Source organism: Lontra canadensis, unplaced genomic scaffold (assembly GCF_010015895.1).
Source record: "Lontra canadensis isolate GAN:19392208 unplaced genomic scaffold, GSC_riverotter_1.0 scaffold58, whole genome shotgun sequence".
In the NCBI taxonomy this organism is placed as follows: Eukaryota; Metazoa; Chordata; class Mammalia; order Carnivora; family Mustelidae; genus Lontra; species Lontra canadensis.
Genome location: NW_022631052.1, coordinates 7,230,064 through 7,242,750, shown reverse-complemented (window position 1 = coordinate 7,242,750; position 12,687 = coordinate 7,230,064). Strand labels below are relative to the sequence as shown.

Below are 12,687 nucleotides of genomic sequence, written 5' to 3'. Positions count from 1 at the left end.
GTCCTGTGTCAGGCTCTATGCTCAGCATAGAGTCTGCTTGTCCTTCTCCCTCTGCTCCACCCACTGTTTGCACTCTCTCTCTCAAATAAATAAATAAAATCTTTCAGAAGAAGAGGAGGAGGAGGAGGAGGATGAAGGAGAAGGAGAGGGGAGGGGGAAGAAGAAACAGGTAGACATTCTTGCTAGTGAATGAGGCTCTGCAGTCTGGGAATCTTTTCTTTCCCAAAAGGTTCTTTCTAGCCATTCATTCACTTATTCATTCACTTATTCTATAAAGATACATCGAGCACCTACCATTAGGTTAAACCATGCAAAATTGATGATATTAGGTCATTTTCACCTACAAAAATGCTAAGTTCATATGGTTCAATCTAATTCTATGTCCAGGGACTATGAAACCTACCTTTGGACTTCTGCTTATAAATGGGAGTTGAGAGTTCTTGATACCTAAAGTTTCTTTTAATCCTGATTTCTCTTAGATCGTATTATCCCTTGTAACTTCATGAGATTGGCCTTAATTTCCTAGAGCAGATGGTTCCTACTGTCAAGACTTAGAACAGCACTGAACAAATAAGAGAGTAGGACGTACCTGAGGATCCCACTGTCAGTTTTTTGGTAGTTACTGTCCTTGATTCTTCTGAGTTTCAAAAACTCTTCAAAGAACAGACACCCAGGACTTTCTCTGTCCAACTTCAGAGAGAATAATAATACTAGCAAAATCTGAGCAAGCTGCTGCATGCCACCCTACTTCCCACACGACCAGAGTAGAGAGCCTGGAAATGGCACATATAAGTTATAACTTGGAAATTATCCAGAAGAGATTTAAACAAATATAGTATTCACTGAGGTGATAGGAGTCTATCTCTTAGAAGAAAAGTGGCTTTACCTCTCTGAACAAAGACTTTAGTGAATCTGAGAATAACAGAGAGATCCTGCCCAATTCAACAAGAAAAGCTACTAACCACAGCACTACATCCTCTTTCACTTCCATAGTTTAAGGCATGGTTGGAAAGACCTGAGATGTTGTTCCCCAACACTCTTCTCAATCCATTAATGTGGAATAATTCTGGTTCCTGGATGTTCCAGTATTACAGTTTCAAAGAATGGTGGAGGACTGGTATCAAAACCAAGGGCAGACTCCATTGTATCTAGGCCCCTGCTATAGAATCTCTTCTGTGAGCATAATAATGGTGTTTGGGTGTCTGCATCACGCCGAGCCTGTTGCTTTAGTTGGTAGAACTTGTATTGTGTCCAGCTATATACTCCACAGTTGAGAAGACCCTGGGATGATCCTGTTAGAGCCTGAGGAGATGAAGTGATGGAACCCATCCTTCAGGTTTTCAGAGATCCAGGGAATTGTCCCCATTCCCCTTATTTATAAAGAACTGTTATATTTGTTTTATCTCAAACAGCAAAATCTGGTGTCAGTTTTTCATATTTTTCTAGCTCTTTTTTTTACTATGCTCAATTAGCCAAAATATAGTACATCATTAGTTTTTGATATAGTGTTCAACAATTCATTAGTTGCATATAACACCCAGTTCTCAACATGACACATGCCATCCTTAATACCCATCACCCGGTTACCCCATCCCCCCACCCTCTTTGTTCTGTAACCCTCAGTTTGTTTCATGGTCCCGACTCTCATGGTTTGTCAACCTCTCTGATTTCATCCCATTCTAGCTCTTCCTGAACTCACTCTTTGCATCGTACCTTGTTATGGATGACTGAGGGTCGGTCATACTTCTTGGCACATACATAACGAAAATGAATGGATTTCAATCCCCTTTCTTATTTCCCCCATTTCCCAGGTCAGGCTTGAGGAATATGCCCTATCAGTATAGTCAGATAACCCCAAAAAAAGCTTCATAAGTCTAATAAAAGAGGAAAAGAGAGAACTGTTCTATTTCTGTATTCCTCTCTCCTCGTTTACCTGGAATAGCTAATTTACCCCATTCATTTCGCTTTGGGTGGGAGAGAATTATGTCACTATCAGTGTTTCATAAAAACATTATCTGGTAGATTTTGTTTTTTTGTTACCCATCCCTTAAAACACACCAATAAAATGAAGTTAACCAGAGATACATTGTGCTCTGGAACGCATGGCAGCACTTTCACAGAAGTATCTACTTCATCTGTGAGGAAAACTTCACACTTTTCATAACTGAATATAAATAATACATTTTCTTTTTTGCAACACAGAAATAAATATGCTAAGGGAAAAAACTGTGCTTACTGAGTAATGTCAGTGTAAGAGAACAGGATAAGAGAGTGTAAAAATGGATACTGAAGGTGTTACCTGGAGAACAGAGAGGGCCACGTGAAGCTTCATGTCCTGTGGCTTGGTCAACTTTATGATCACCAGAATGACAGCTGTGAAAACACGAAGTATAAATCTTCTTGCCAGTCCAACCTGTCTGAGCATAAAATTCCCCAGTATAGGGACACCTGGGTGGCTCAGTCGGTTAAGCATCTGCCTTCAGCTCAGGCCATGATCCCAGGGTCCTGGGACTGAGTCCTGCATGGGGCTCCCTTTGCTTGCCACTCCCGCTGCTTATGCTCTCTCTCTCTAATAAAATCTTTACAAAAATCCCCAGTATACATGCCTACGCACCATGAGAAATAAGGGTACAGGCATAATGAAGACTAGGAATGAGATTAACCAGTAACATGAACCACTGGGCCTCCCGTCTCCCACTTCCATTCCTCACTGACTAAACTTTGCAGGTTACAGTGTAGCAATGTTGGTTAAGATACACTATGGGGAGGTAAGTTACACTTCTTGGTGCTTCGGAATTCACAAGGTCTTTCATAAGCACTATCCAATCTGATCTTCACTATATTTCGTGTACTAGGAGGGACAGGTGTTAGTATTTCTGAACTCTATCAGAACGTTTCCTCTCTTAGGTTGCATCTCATGTCTAATTACCTTAATTTCTAAAACACAGGAAGAAAAAGAAGAAAGTGGGACCAACATAGATTTTACAGTTGGACGGGAATTTTACAAGTTGCAGTCATTCTTCTTGGTGGGACCACTTTGCTTCATCAGAACCCAATAGGTGTCCTCATTATTACCCAGCTCTTCCTTTTAAGGTACCCACCTGGGCTCCAGCAGCAAAAGAAGGCCACCGGGTAGAAGCGTACTCGCTGCTCCACAATGTAAATCACTGCCCACTGTTCACTCCCCAGGAAGCCAGTTTTTTTCACAAACTTTTTATAAAGGGTCTGGGCTTGGATGAGTAAGACCTAAACAGGAGTACATCAGTGAGTAGTTTGCCTGAGGCTTGGTAAAACTTCCTCGCTCTAGCTTCCTATTGTTGTAGGGGATCACTTCTCTCAGGATCTGACAGCGGGAAAACTCATTCTCCTGTCTTTACCATCTAAGACTGGATTTTTCTGAAAGAAAATCATCTTCAGAGTGAACTTTTCTAGCCCAGGGGAAATGGATAGATATTAGCCAAACCTGTGGTTACCGTGTTCAATACATAAACTTTACATCAACTCACAGGCTTTCCCCCCACCCCCCGCCAACTGAGGCTAATCACAGTATATATGGGAAGTTAAAGCTAAGATCTAACCAGGCCCTCTTTTAAAATGCTTTACTAGAGCCTGTGTTAGAAAATATTCTGTGCTTAACACCCTTAAAATAAATACATCAGCACCATGGCTGAGCTGAAATTCTCAACTCAAAGCAAAATAAAGTTTTAGGAAGTCTCTTCTTGCCCTTAGATGGAAAAGGGGACTGTTTTCCCCTTCCATCTGGGGGCTCTCTATATAAGCTAATGAAACAAATATAAATCAGTTCAGAATTCCAATATGCTTTCTGTGGGGAGAAAATTAGCTAATAATCTTGGTAACAAATCTGACAAATCTAAAATTCTCCCTAATCATCCAGACCCACTCTCTAAGTTAATAAGCCAATTATTTAATTAAGTTTAGCCATGTAATTTCATTTCCCCACAGACATAGGAATCAAAAGGAGGCTTTTACTTATTTGGGAATATTAATGTCTAGTAGAATCAGTTCTGAAGATTGTATTATTTAAAAAAGCAATCAAGAATTCCCAGGGTAGCAGCACCTGGGTGGCTCAGGTCATGGTCCCAGGGTCCTGGTATTGAGCCCGGTATCAGGCTTCCTGCTCTACAGGAAGCCTGCTTCTCCCCTTCCCACTCCCCACCAACTCCCCACCCCCCTCTCCCCATGCCTGATCTCCTCTCTCGATGTCTCTTTCTTTCTGTCAAATAAATAAATAAATTCTTAAAAAAAAAAAAAAAAAAGAATCCCCAGGGTACCAGGCTATGGGATACCTGCCTCTCGTGTCAATTAGTTCTAAGTGAAGATCATCAAAATCACCTTAATATAAACTATTCATTTCGCCCTCTTTACAAAGTTGCTGATTTGAGCTAAGCTATCTCCACAATTTATTTTTAAATTGTTAAAGGAAATTCTCCATAATTTTATTTTGTTCACAAGTGCCAGCTGCACTAGCAAAAATTCCCTCATTATTTGGAAAATAATCAAATTAAATCACAGCACATTTACAATGTCCTAGAGCATTACACTTGACATATACTATACAGTATACTTGACATATACTAATTTTCTGGTCTGGTCTTCCATGAGGATCCACAGGAACATATATTAATTAGTCCTAGAGTGAGCATAACTCTCACATAATGACTAGAGACTCTTTCCCCCTCAATCATTTAATCTTGGGAAGTCCAAATACTGAGGTAGTAATTAAACTGTCAATTATCTCTTAGCTACTTTCTTAGTTCTAAGACTTTAGGAAATGCCTCTCCATCCCATTTTTCCCAGTCCCTGGGAATAATGTCCCATCCCTCCCAATCCCCTCTTTTTCCATAAGAGCAGATGGCACCATACCACAATGGTGAGGAGGCTGAGGAGATAGCTGGTCAGGAAAATGGTGATCCTATAAAAATAAAGTGTGCTACAGACGGATGTGTTGGCAGAAGGCAGTTCAGCCATGGCTGATGGTGGTGAGAACATCAGAATACACCTAGGAAGAGAATCAATGGACAGGACCACTATTACAGATATGACACTAGAGAGATACACATTTGGTAAAACAAAATTTATTAAGTATGCAATTTTACTTACCATTCTGCTATCCCTGCCCCATAATACCTTATCCCTTCTTTATAGATACATTATCTTCCAGTCACTTCACATTATATTCCTACTTATGCATTTTTTGCCTTGATTATACCTTGTTCTATAGACTCTACCAAGGTTCCATACAACCTTGTTCCAAATACAAGCAACCTGGCCAGAATGTATGTAGAAAGTCTTTTCCATCTCTATATATAGAAAAGAAAAGGTACAGTCTACCACAGAAATGATAGATTTGGTCCTTGCTTACCTGTGGCTCTGGCTGAAGTTGTGGAAACATTCACTAACATTGCCCAGACAGAATACGGGTATCATTAACAGAAGAGGTATCAGGCTGGGAGGGGAAAAAAAAAATCACCCTAATAGTCCAGCATTTTTATGGCCTTTCCCCATCACAAAATACTCTGTTCTTCTCCCAACTCCATCACCCCTCCACTCTCCACAAATACATATATATTATATATAATACATTATATATATAATACATTATATATAACATATAAATATATAATATAATATATATTCATATATATATGAAATTATATATAGATAATTTCTTCAAGAAAAATGCCTCAAAAACCTTATGTATAGGGGTGCCTGGGTAGCTCAGTGGGTTAAAGCCTCTGCATTTGGGTCAGGTCATGATCTCAGGGTCCTGGGATTGAGCCCCACATCGGGCTCTCTGTTCATCAGGGAACATGCTTCCCCCTCTCTCTTGCCTACCTCTCTGCCTACTTGTGATCTCTCTGTCAAAAAAAAAAAAACACCAAAAAACCTTATGTATACTTTTTGTCCAATTGATGGGTAAGTGGAGTGGAGAATGTATTTCATACCTAAATTAATGAGCCCTACAATAGTGTCAGAGAGTCTTTGGGTGTGGATCAAAGTGAAAGGAAAAAACCTAACAGGGAGTTGTGTGCTAACTTTCCATGGCCACCAGGAATAACTTAATTTTCATCACCCCATTTCTAGGAGCTTTTTCAAAGCATACACTTAAATAACCAATTATTAATCCAGCTAAATACAGCCAGCTCCCTATAAGAGGGAAAGATCCAGAAGTAAAAGTTATAAACTTTAATGTCAACTCTGACATGACTACTACATTAGGTGAGATCCAGACTCTTCTGAGGGTAAATAGTTCCAAGACTCTCACCCAGTGTTATAAAGGTGGATGAGATCTTGAAAGCTATCTGTTATAAAACTCTTTATGATATAAAACAGAATTAGAAGTCCAAAGACTTAAAGCGAAATATTTGTTGAAGATCACACAGAGTTAATGGCAGAATTAAGGTTAAAATCCGAATCTAAAATTGCTTGCCTATTCTACCTGGGAATATGGTTCCAATGATCATATGTTTGTTGCTTCCAACTCAGTAAGACTCTGTGAGGACCTAGGAGTGATAGACTCTATGGAAATGAAGGGCACTGTCCTATTTGTTCTCACCTAGACCACAGAATGAGTTTACACCTTGCTAGAAAGGAAAGCAAAAACCTTACCTTGACAAAATGATGGCTATTTGACCAATGTGACAAGTATAATCTATAACCTGTGAAAAAAATAAATATGAGTAAAGTCTTAGAATACTGTCAATCATAATAAAATAAATATCAGGTCATTACTTATCACTTGTACGAACAAAAATTCCCAAGAGCCTGCTTCTGTGAAGCAATATTTGCTACAAAACTCAATTAAATAAATAGTTCCTTAGCACTGGAGACCAGAGAATTTTATCTCTATTACTATAATCTAAAAAGTACAACAGCAACAACAGCCACAAGGAAAGCCTGTGGGAAGCAGCTTAATATAAGACTTGGATACCACAACAAATTCTTTAAAAAAGAAAGGTAAATATGAAATCATATAGTACTCCTCCATCTTCTAATAACAGTTCAATCCTATTCTCTTTTAGATCCAGGGAGGTGTGGACTTTTCAGACCTTAAGGGTGGAGCAGAAGTCTACGTATAAAATGACCAGCAGAAAGCTTAATAGGCCAGGATTAGCATAAAGGAGGGAGGTCAAATAAGCCCTTTGGATATAACATCTATTAGACTCTAGAAGAAAGAAGATTCCAAACACCCCCAGTTGTGTTAGACACTGAAAAATAATTTATAGAAGAATGTTATCTACCCACTGGAAGTTTATGATAAAAGAATTTGAATAGAACACCTTAAAGTGAGAATAGACTAGAAAACAGCTTTTTTCTGTTCTGAGGTAAGAGATCCTATTATACTCTAGAATGGCATTGTTAGGGGCGCCTGGGTGGCTCGTGGGTTAAGGCCTCTGCCTAAGGCTCAGGTCATGATCTCAGGGTCCTGGGATCGAGCCCCGCATCAGGCTCTCTGCTCAGCAGGGAGTCTGCTTCCCCCTTCCCTCTCTGCCTGCCTCTCTGCCTATCTGTGATCTCTGTCAAATAAATAAATAAATAAATCTTTAGAATGGCATTGTTAAAAATCAATAAGCATTAAGTGAGCAGTTAATCAATAATCAGAGATGGGTAATTGATTTGCTCTAAAAACTATGGATCAGAAAGAGTAAATGATTTCAAGTAAAACAGTCACTGTTGACTTTAAGTAAAATGAGAAAAGTAAAATCAATCTTGGGTGACCTCTCCTACCTGTGTCCCTTCTTCCCTTTTTATTCTATTCTATCCTCTACCCATCAGGCTAAACTGTTTTTAATTTTTGTTCTTACCTTACTGTCAATGAATCTCTGATTAAAAAAAAAAAACTTACTGATAATAGTACCATTTATTCATTCAACAAATTTTTATTGAGTTTCATCATGCATATGATAGTATACCACTTTCATTAAGTCTAGAACTGATCTGTAGGCTCTAGAGAAAGGTATGTGGGTAAGTTCTCCAGATTAATTTGCTCCATGATGCTCTTAAACAAAAAATCCCCTTAAAAAAAACCAAAACAGGGGTGTCTGGTTGGCTCAGTTGGTGGAGCATGCAACTCTTGACCTCGGGGTTGTAGGTTCAAGCCCCATGTTGGCCACACAGATCACTTAAAGATAAACTCTTTTTAAAAACCACAATAGAATGAGGGGCGCCTGGGTGGCTCAGTGGGTTAAGCCGCTGCCTTCGGCTCAGGTCATGATCTCAGGGTCCCGGGATCGAGCCCCGCATCGGGCTCTCTGCTCAGCAGGGAGCCTGCTTCCTCCTCTCTTTCTGCCTGCCTCTCTGCCTACTTCTGATCTCTCTCTGTGTCAAATAAATAAATAAAATCTTAAAAAAAAAAACCACAATAGAATGAATACTATAGAAATAAGAAAACTGGAATATTTAGCAAGATTTATACAATAAGATTAAAATATATAATGACAGCCAAAGAAATGAAAATTGCTAACATCATAAAAATGTTTTTTTTAAAAACGACTTTATTTATTTATTTGAGAGAGAGTGAGAGAGCATGAGCAGGAAGAAGGGGAAGAGAGAGCAGGGAGCCTGAGGTGGGGCTCAATCCCAGGACCCCAGGATCAAGACCTGAGCCGAAGGCAGACACTTAACCGACCGAGCCACCAAGCCGCCCCATAAATGTTTTCTACCAAGATCACTTCCGAAAGAATCAGGAATAAGAAACTGATTATACTATACAATGGAATACTATTTAGCACTAAAAAAGAATGAATGACTTACATATGCTATAATGGATAAACTTCAAAAGCTTATAAATGAAATCAATCAGACACAAGAGAATATATATTGGATAATTCCATCTATATGAAATGTCCAGAAAAGGAAAATCTACAGAATCAGAAATTAGATTAGCAGTTCCCTAGTACAGGGGGTGGGTAGGAAATTAAAAATAAATGGGCATGAAGAATTCGATTAGGGTGAAGAAAATATTTTGGAACTGATTTATGATATTATTTTACAAGATAGTAAATCTTCTTTAGAAACCACTGGATTGTAACTTAAAATAAATGAATTATGTGATAAGTAAAATATGTATGCACACACAAAAAATCCATATGCACTTGGTGTTCTCCTCTTTTATAAATGTCATACTATACAGTGCCCCAAACTCTCTTTGAACCAAAGAAGGGAAGACAACTATTCCCTGGATCCACCTTGTTTTCTGATTACCACACATGAGCCCCTCTGCCCTTCTACAAACCAGCATCTCTGTTATCCACACATACTGAAGAAATATAGCAGAGCAAAACAGACATTCTCCCTTTCCAACACCTGGAGCCCAAATCCCATGTGAGCAAACTGAGCACCTTCCCTGACTCTACCCAAGATCTCATTCTTTACACTAGCAACAGTGATGGATTGGCATGGAGCTAAGAAGGATGGAACCAGGCAGTAATGACAGTACTGCAAATAATGTTTCCTATAATCAAAACCTTTTTATTTTTTTGATGGCAAGAGAGAAGAGGAAATCTTTTCAACAGAATGGAAACTGTGAGAACATGACTTCTCTTTTATTAAGCTCCATGAATTCACCTACTCAGTCCTGAGTGCTTGCACTGTTTATCAGGGATATATGGATTTGTTTCAGCATACTGTTTCTTTTTCCATTGAGGCATTTTATTTGTACATATGTATTAAACCCCTAGAAAAAGAATTCCAGGGGCACCTGGGTGGCTCAGTGGGTTAAGCCTCTGCCTTTGACTCTGGTCATGATCTCAGGGTCCTGGGATCGAGCCCCGCATCAGGCTCTCTGCTCAGCAGGGTGTCTGCTTCCCTTCTCTCTCTCTGCCTGCCTCTCTGCCTACTTGTGATCTCTCTCTCTGTCAAATAAATAAATAAAATATTCTAAAAAAAAAAAAAGAAAAAGAATTCCAGGATTTTCCCTCCTGTGTGTTTTCATCTTGCTTATTCATTGTCCATGATATCAGCTGAGGTTGTCAGTACAATGAAGCCAAACTGGTGGGGCGGAAGCAGATTATTCTGCCATTTTTCTACATCTTTCAGTTGTACATTAAATCGGGACCAATCATTCCACACTTGTTTAACCTGCCCCTGAGGTTCACAAAAATTTTCCCCACTCTGTGATCATCAATGATTTCAAATTCGCCCATGTAATCATGCTTCATCATCACAGTGAGAAACCAGATGATGACTTTGGAGCACAGCCTAATAAGAACCTGGATTTTGTCTCTCTTTTCCGCATTTTTAATGCTCTTGAGAGCATGTGCCAGGACATTCATGCACATCATTATGGTGGCACTAAACACAGAGGAAAGAAGGCGGGAGGGGTGAGCCCACGGAATTATGGGTAGCATACCTTTTTTTTTTTTTTAAAGATTTTATTTATTTATTTATTTATTTGGCAGAGAGAGAGAGAGATCACAAGTAGGCAGAGCAGCAGGCAGAGAGAGGGGGAGGAAGTAGGCTCTGCACAGAGCATAGAGCCCCTCTATCCCAGGAACCTGAGATCACGACTGGAGCTGAAGGCAGAGGCTCAACCCACTGAGCCACCCAGGCACTCCAGGTAGCATACTGTTCTTAACTATCAACTCTGAATAAAACTTACCAGTGGAAATGTGCTTTGTCCATTCTGGTTGTGTCTCATCCTCAACTCTTTGTACAGATACCAGATGTAATTGACGGTGTAAAGAAATGAGGAAATGTAGAATATCTAGGTGAGAATAAAAAAAAACCTCATAACTGTTACAGTCTGACTTCTCTCAATTTATTACATTATTTTCTACCATAAGAATCCTACCTAATGGTCTATTAGTAATGTACCATCTAATATCCATAATGTGCAAAACTGGGCCATGTCTGGGAATTCTACCCAGGCCTACCTATTTTATGTCTTGGATTCCTTATTTTATCCTTTTGACTATTTAGAGAAATCACAGCATTAGCCACCTTTTCTCACCCAGCTGTTCTACATTTATGAAGATATCCTAGAGTATTTTTCTATTTTATTTTTTAATTGGAAAGACTGTAAAGATTTCCATTTCTAATAATTTGAATTATTTGAACCAGTTTCCCATTTTAAAAAACTAAACATAGGGGGCGCCTGGGTGGCTCAGTGGGTTAAAGCCTCTGCCTTCGGCTCAGGTCATGATCCCAGGGTCGTGGGATCGAGCCCCGCATCGGGCTCTCTGCTCAGCGGGGAGCCTGCTTTCACCTCTCTCTCTCTCTGTGCCTGCATCTCTGCCTACTTGTGATAAATAAATAAAATCTTTAAAAAAAAAAACTAAACATAGTAGATGAAATATTTTTTAGATCCTTAAAAGGATCAAAGAACTGACAAGATAGCAAGGAATAAGCAGGACAAAATCCCAGAGAAAAACATTTCTGCTTCCATCTTTGATGAAATAATAGAAACAGAATTTGCCCTTCAGCCTTAAAAACTAAAAATTGGGGAAAATATATGGAACATCCTGTTTTCAAATATTAGGGTAACCATCAGTCCAGAACAGTAATCCCTGAAAGAAGAAGAACAAGCAAATGACCCAACTCACTGGCAGGAAAAAGTGAGTGCCGTGAAGGAAAAACCACCAGACGGGCTGTCTTGGTGAGTGAGGAGGCAGAGTTCAGAGTTTGGAGAGGCCAAAGCAGCTATAATATATGAAGTAGATTATCAACGAAGAGGTAGCTACACAGGGGTAATGCTCTGGAGATTTGCAGCGGTACCCCAAGTCCTTGATTAAGTACCGATCTATGCATGTGAGACAGAAAACCATGAAGACCAGGACAGAACAACCACAGAGGAATAGGTGAAACAATCTCCAAAGCAATGGTTTGTGTTTCCATCACCCAGAGTGGAAAGATGTCCTAATACATAGGCAGGAAATGAAGGTATTACAGCATAATAAGGTAGAATCATAAGAAGAGTATTGCCTCACTAATGGGACAAAATTAGCTGTACATGGAAGACTGCCTGAATCAAAGTTTAAAAGTATGTCTTAGAAAAATAAGCAAGTCTGGAAAGCATCATATAGATTCTGAGTTCACTACATCCAAGACAAAAAAAAAAAATACATATATATATATATATATATATATATATATGTATGTGTATACACACACACACACATATATAGCAGATTTCACAATGTATATATACATTGTAAAATCTGCAATGTCTGGCATCTAACAGAAACTCAATCAGTAAAATTGGTAACCATTTAAACTAAGATCAAGAAAGAACTAGAGTTGGGGCACCTGGGTGCCTTAGTTAAGCATCTGCCTTTGGCTCTGGTCATGATCCCAAGATCCTGGGACTGAGCCCAGTGTCCAGCTCCCTGCTCAGCGGAGAGTCTGCTTCTACCTCTCCCTCTGCTCCTCAGCCCACTCATGCTCTTTCTACCTCTCCCTCTCAAACAAATAATATAAAAGAAAAGAAAGAGAAGAGAGGAGAGAAAAGAACCACAGTAAAATTAGGGGTCGCCTGGGTGGCTCAGTCCTTAAGCGAATGCCTTCAGCTCAGGTCATGATCCTGAAGTCCTGGGATCAAGCCCCAAACCCACAGTGGGATCCCCACGCAGCAGAAAGCCTGCTTCTCCCTCTCCCATTCCCCCCTGCTTGTGTTCCCTCTTTCTTTGTCTCTCTCTGTCAAATAAATAAATAAAATCTTTTTTTAAA

At 39.5% G+C, this 12,687-nt stretch overlaps 1 protein-coding gene and 1 pseudogene across 8 annotated transcripts in view; both read right to left on the bottom strand.

Annotated features, from left to right (window-relative positions):
• TMEM116 (transmembrane protein 116) overlaps positions 1–12,687 on the bottom strand; it is a 91,226-nt gene that overhangs the window by 30,029 nt on the left and 48,510 nt on the right. For 4 of the 8 annotated variants that reach the window (XM_032876261.1, XM_032876262.1, XM_032876260.1 and 1 more), the window contains 7 exons: positions 10,622–10,726; positions 6,631–6,680; positions 5,384–5,467; positions 4,885–5,020; positions 3,102–3,246; positions 2,300–2,373; positions 146–1,302 (listed from right to left, as the gene is read on the bottom strand). In XM_032876261.1, the coding sequence (XP_032732152.1) occupies positions 1,051–1,302; positions 2,300–2,373; positions 3,102–3,246; positions 4,885–5,020; positions 5,384–5,467; positions 6,631–6,680; positions 10,622–10,726 (846 nt within the window). In that variant the 3' untranslated portion in view covers positions 146–1,050. Of the gene's footprint in view, positions 1–145; positions 1,303–2,299; positions 2,374–3,101; positions 3,247–4,884; positions 5,021–5,383; positions 5,468–6,630; positions 6,681–10,621; positions 10,727–12,687 lie in introns of those variants that run through there. The other 4 variants (XM_032876264.1, XM_032876265.1, XM_032876266.1 and 1 more) reach the window with 2 other exon arrangements.
• Positions 9,922–10,304, bottom strand: LOC116878614 (annotated as a pseudogene).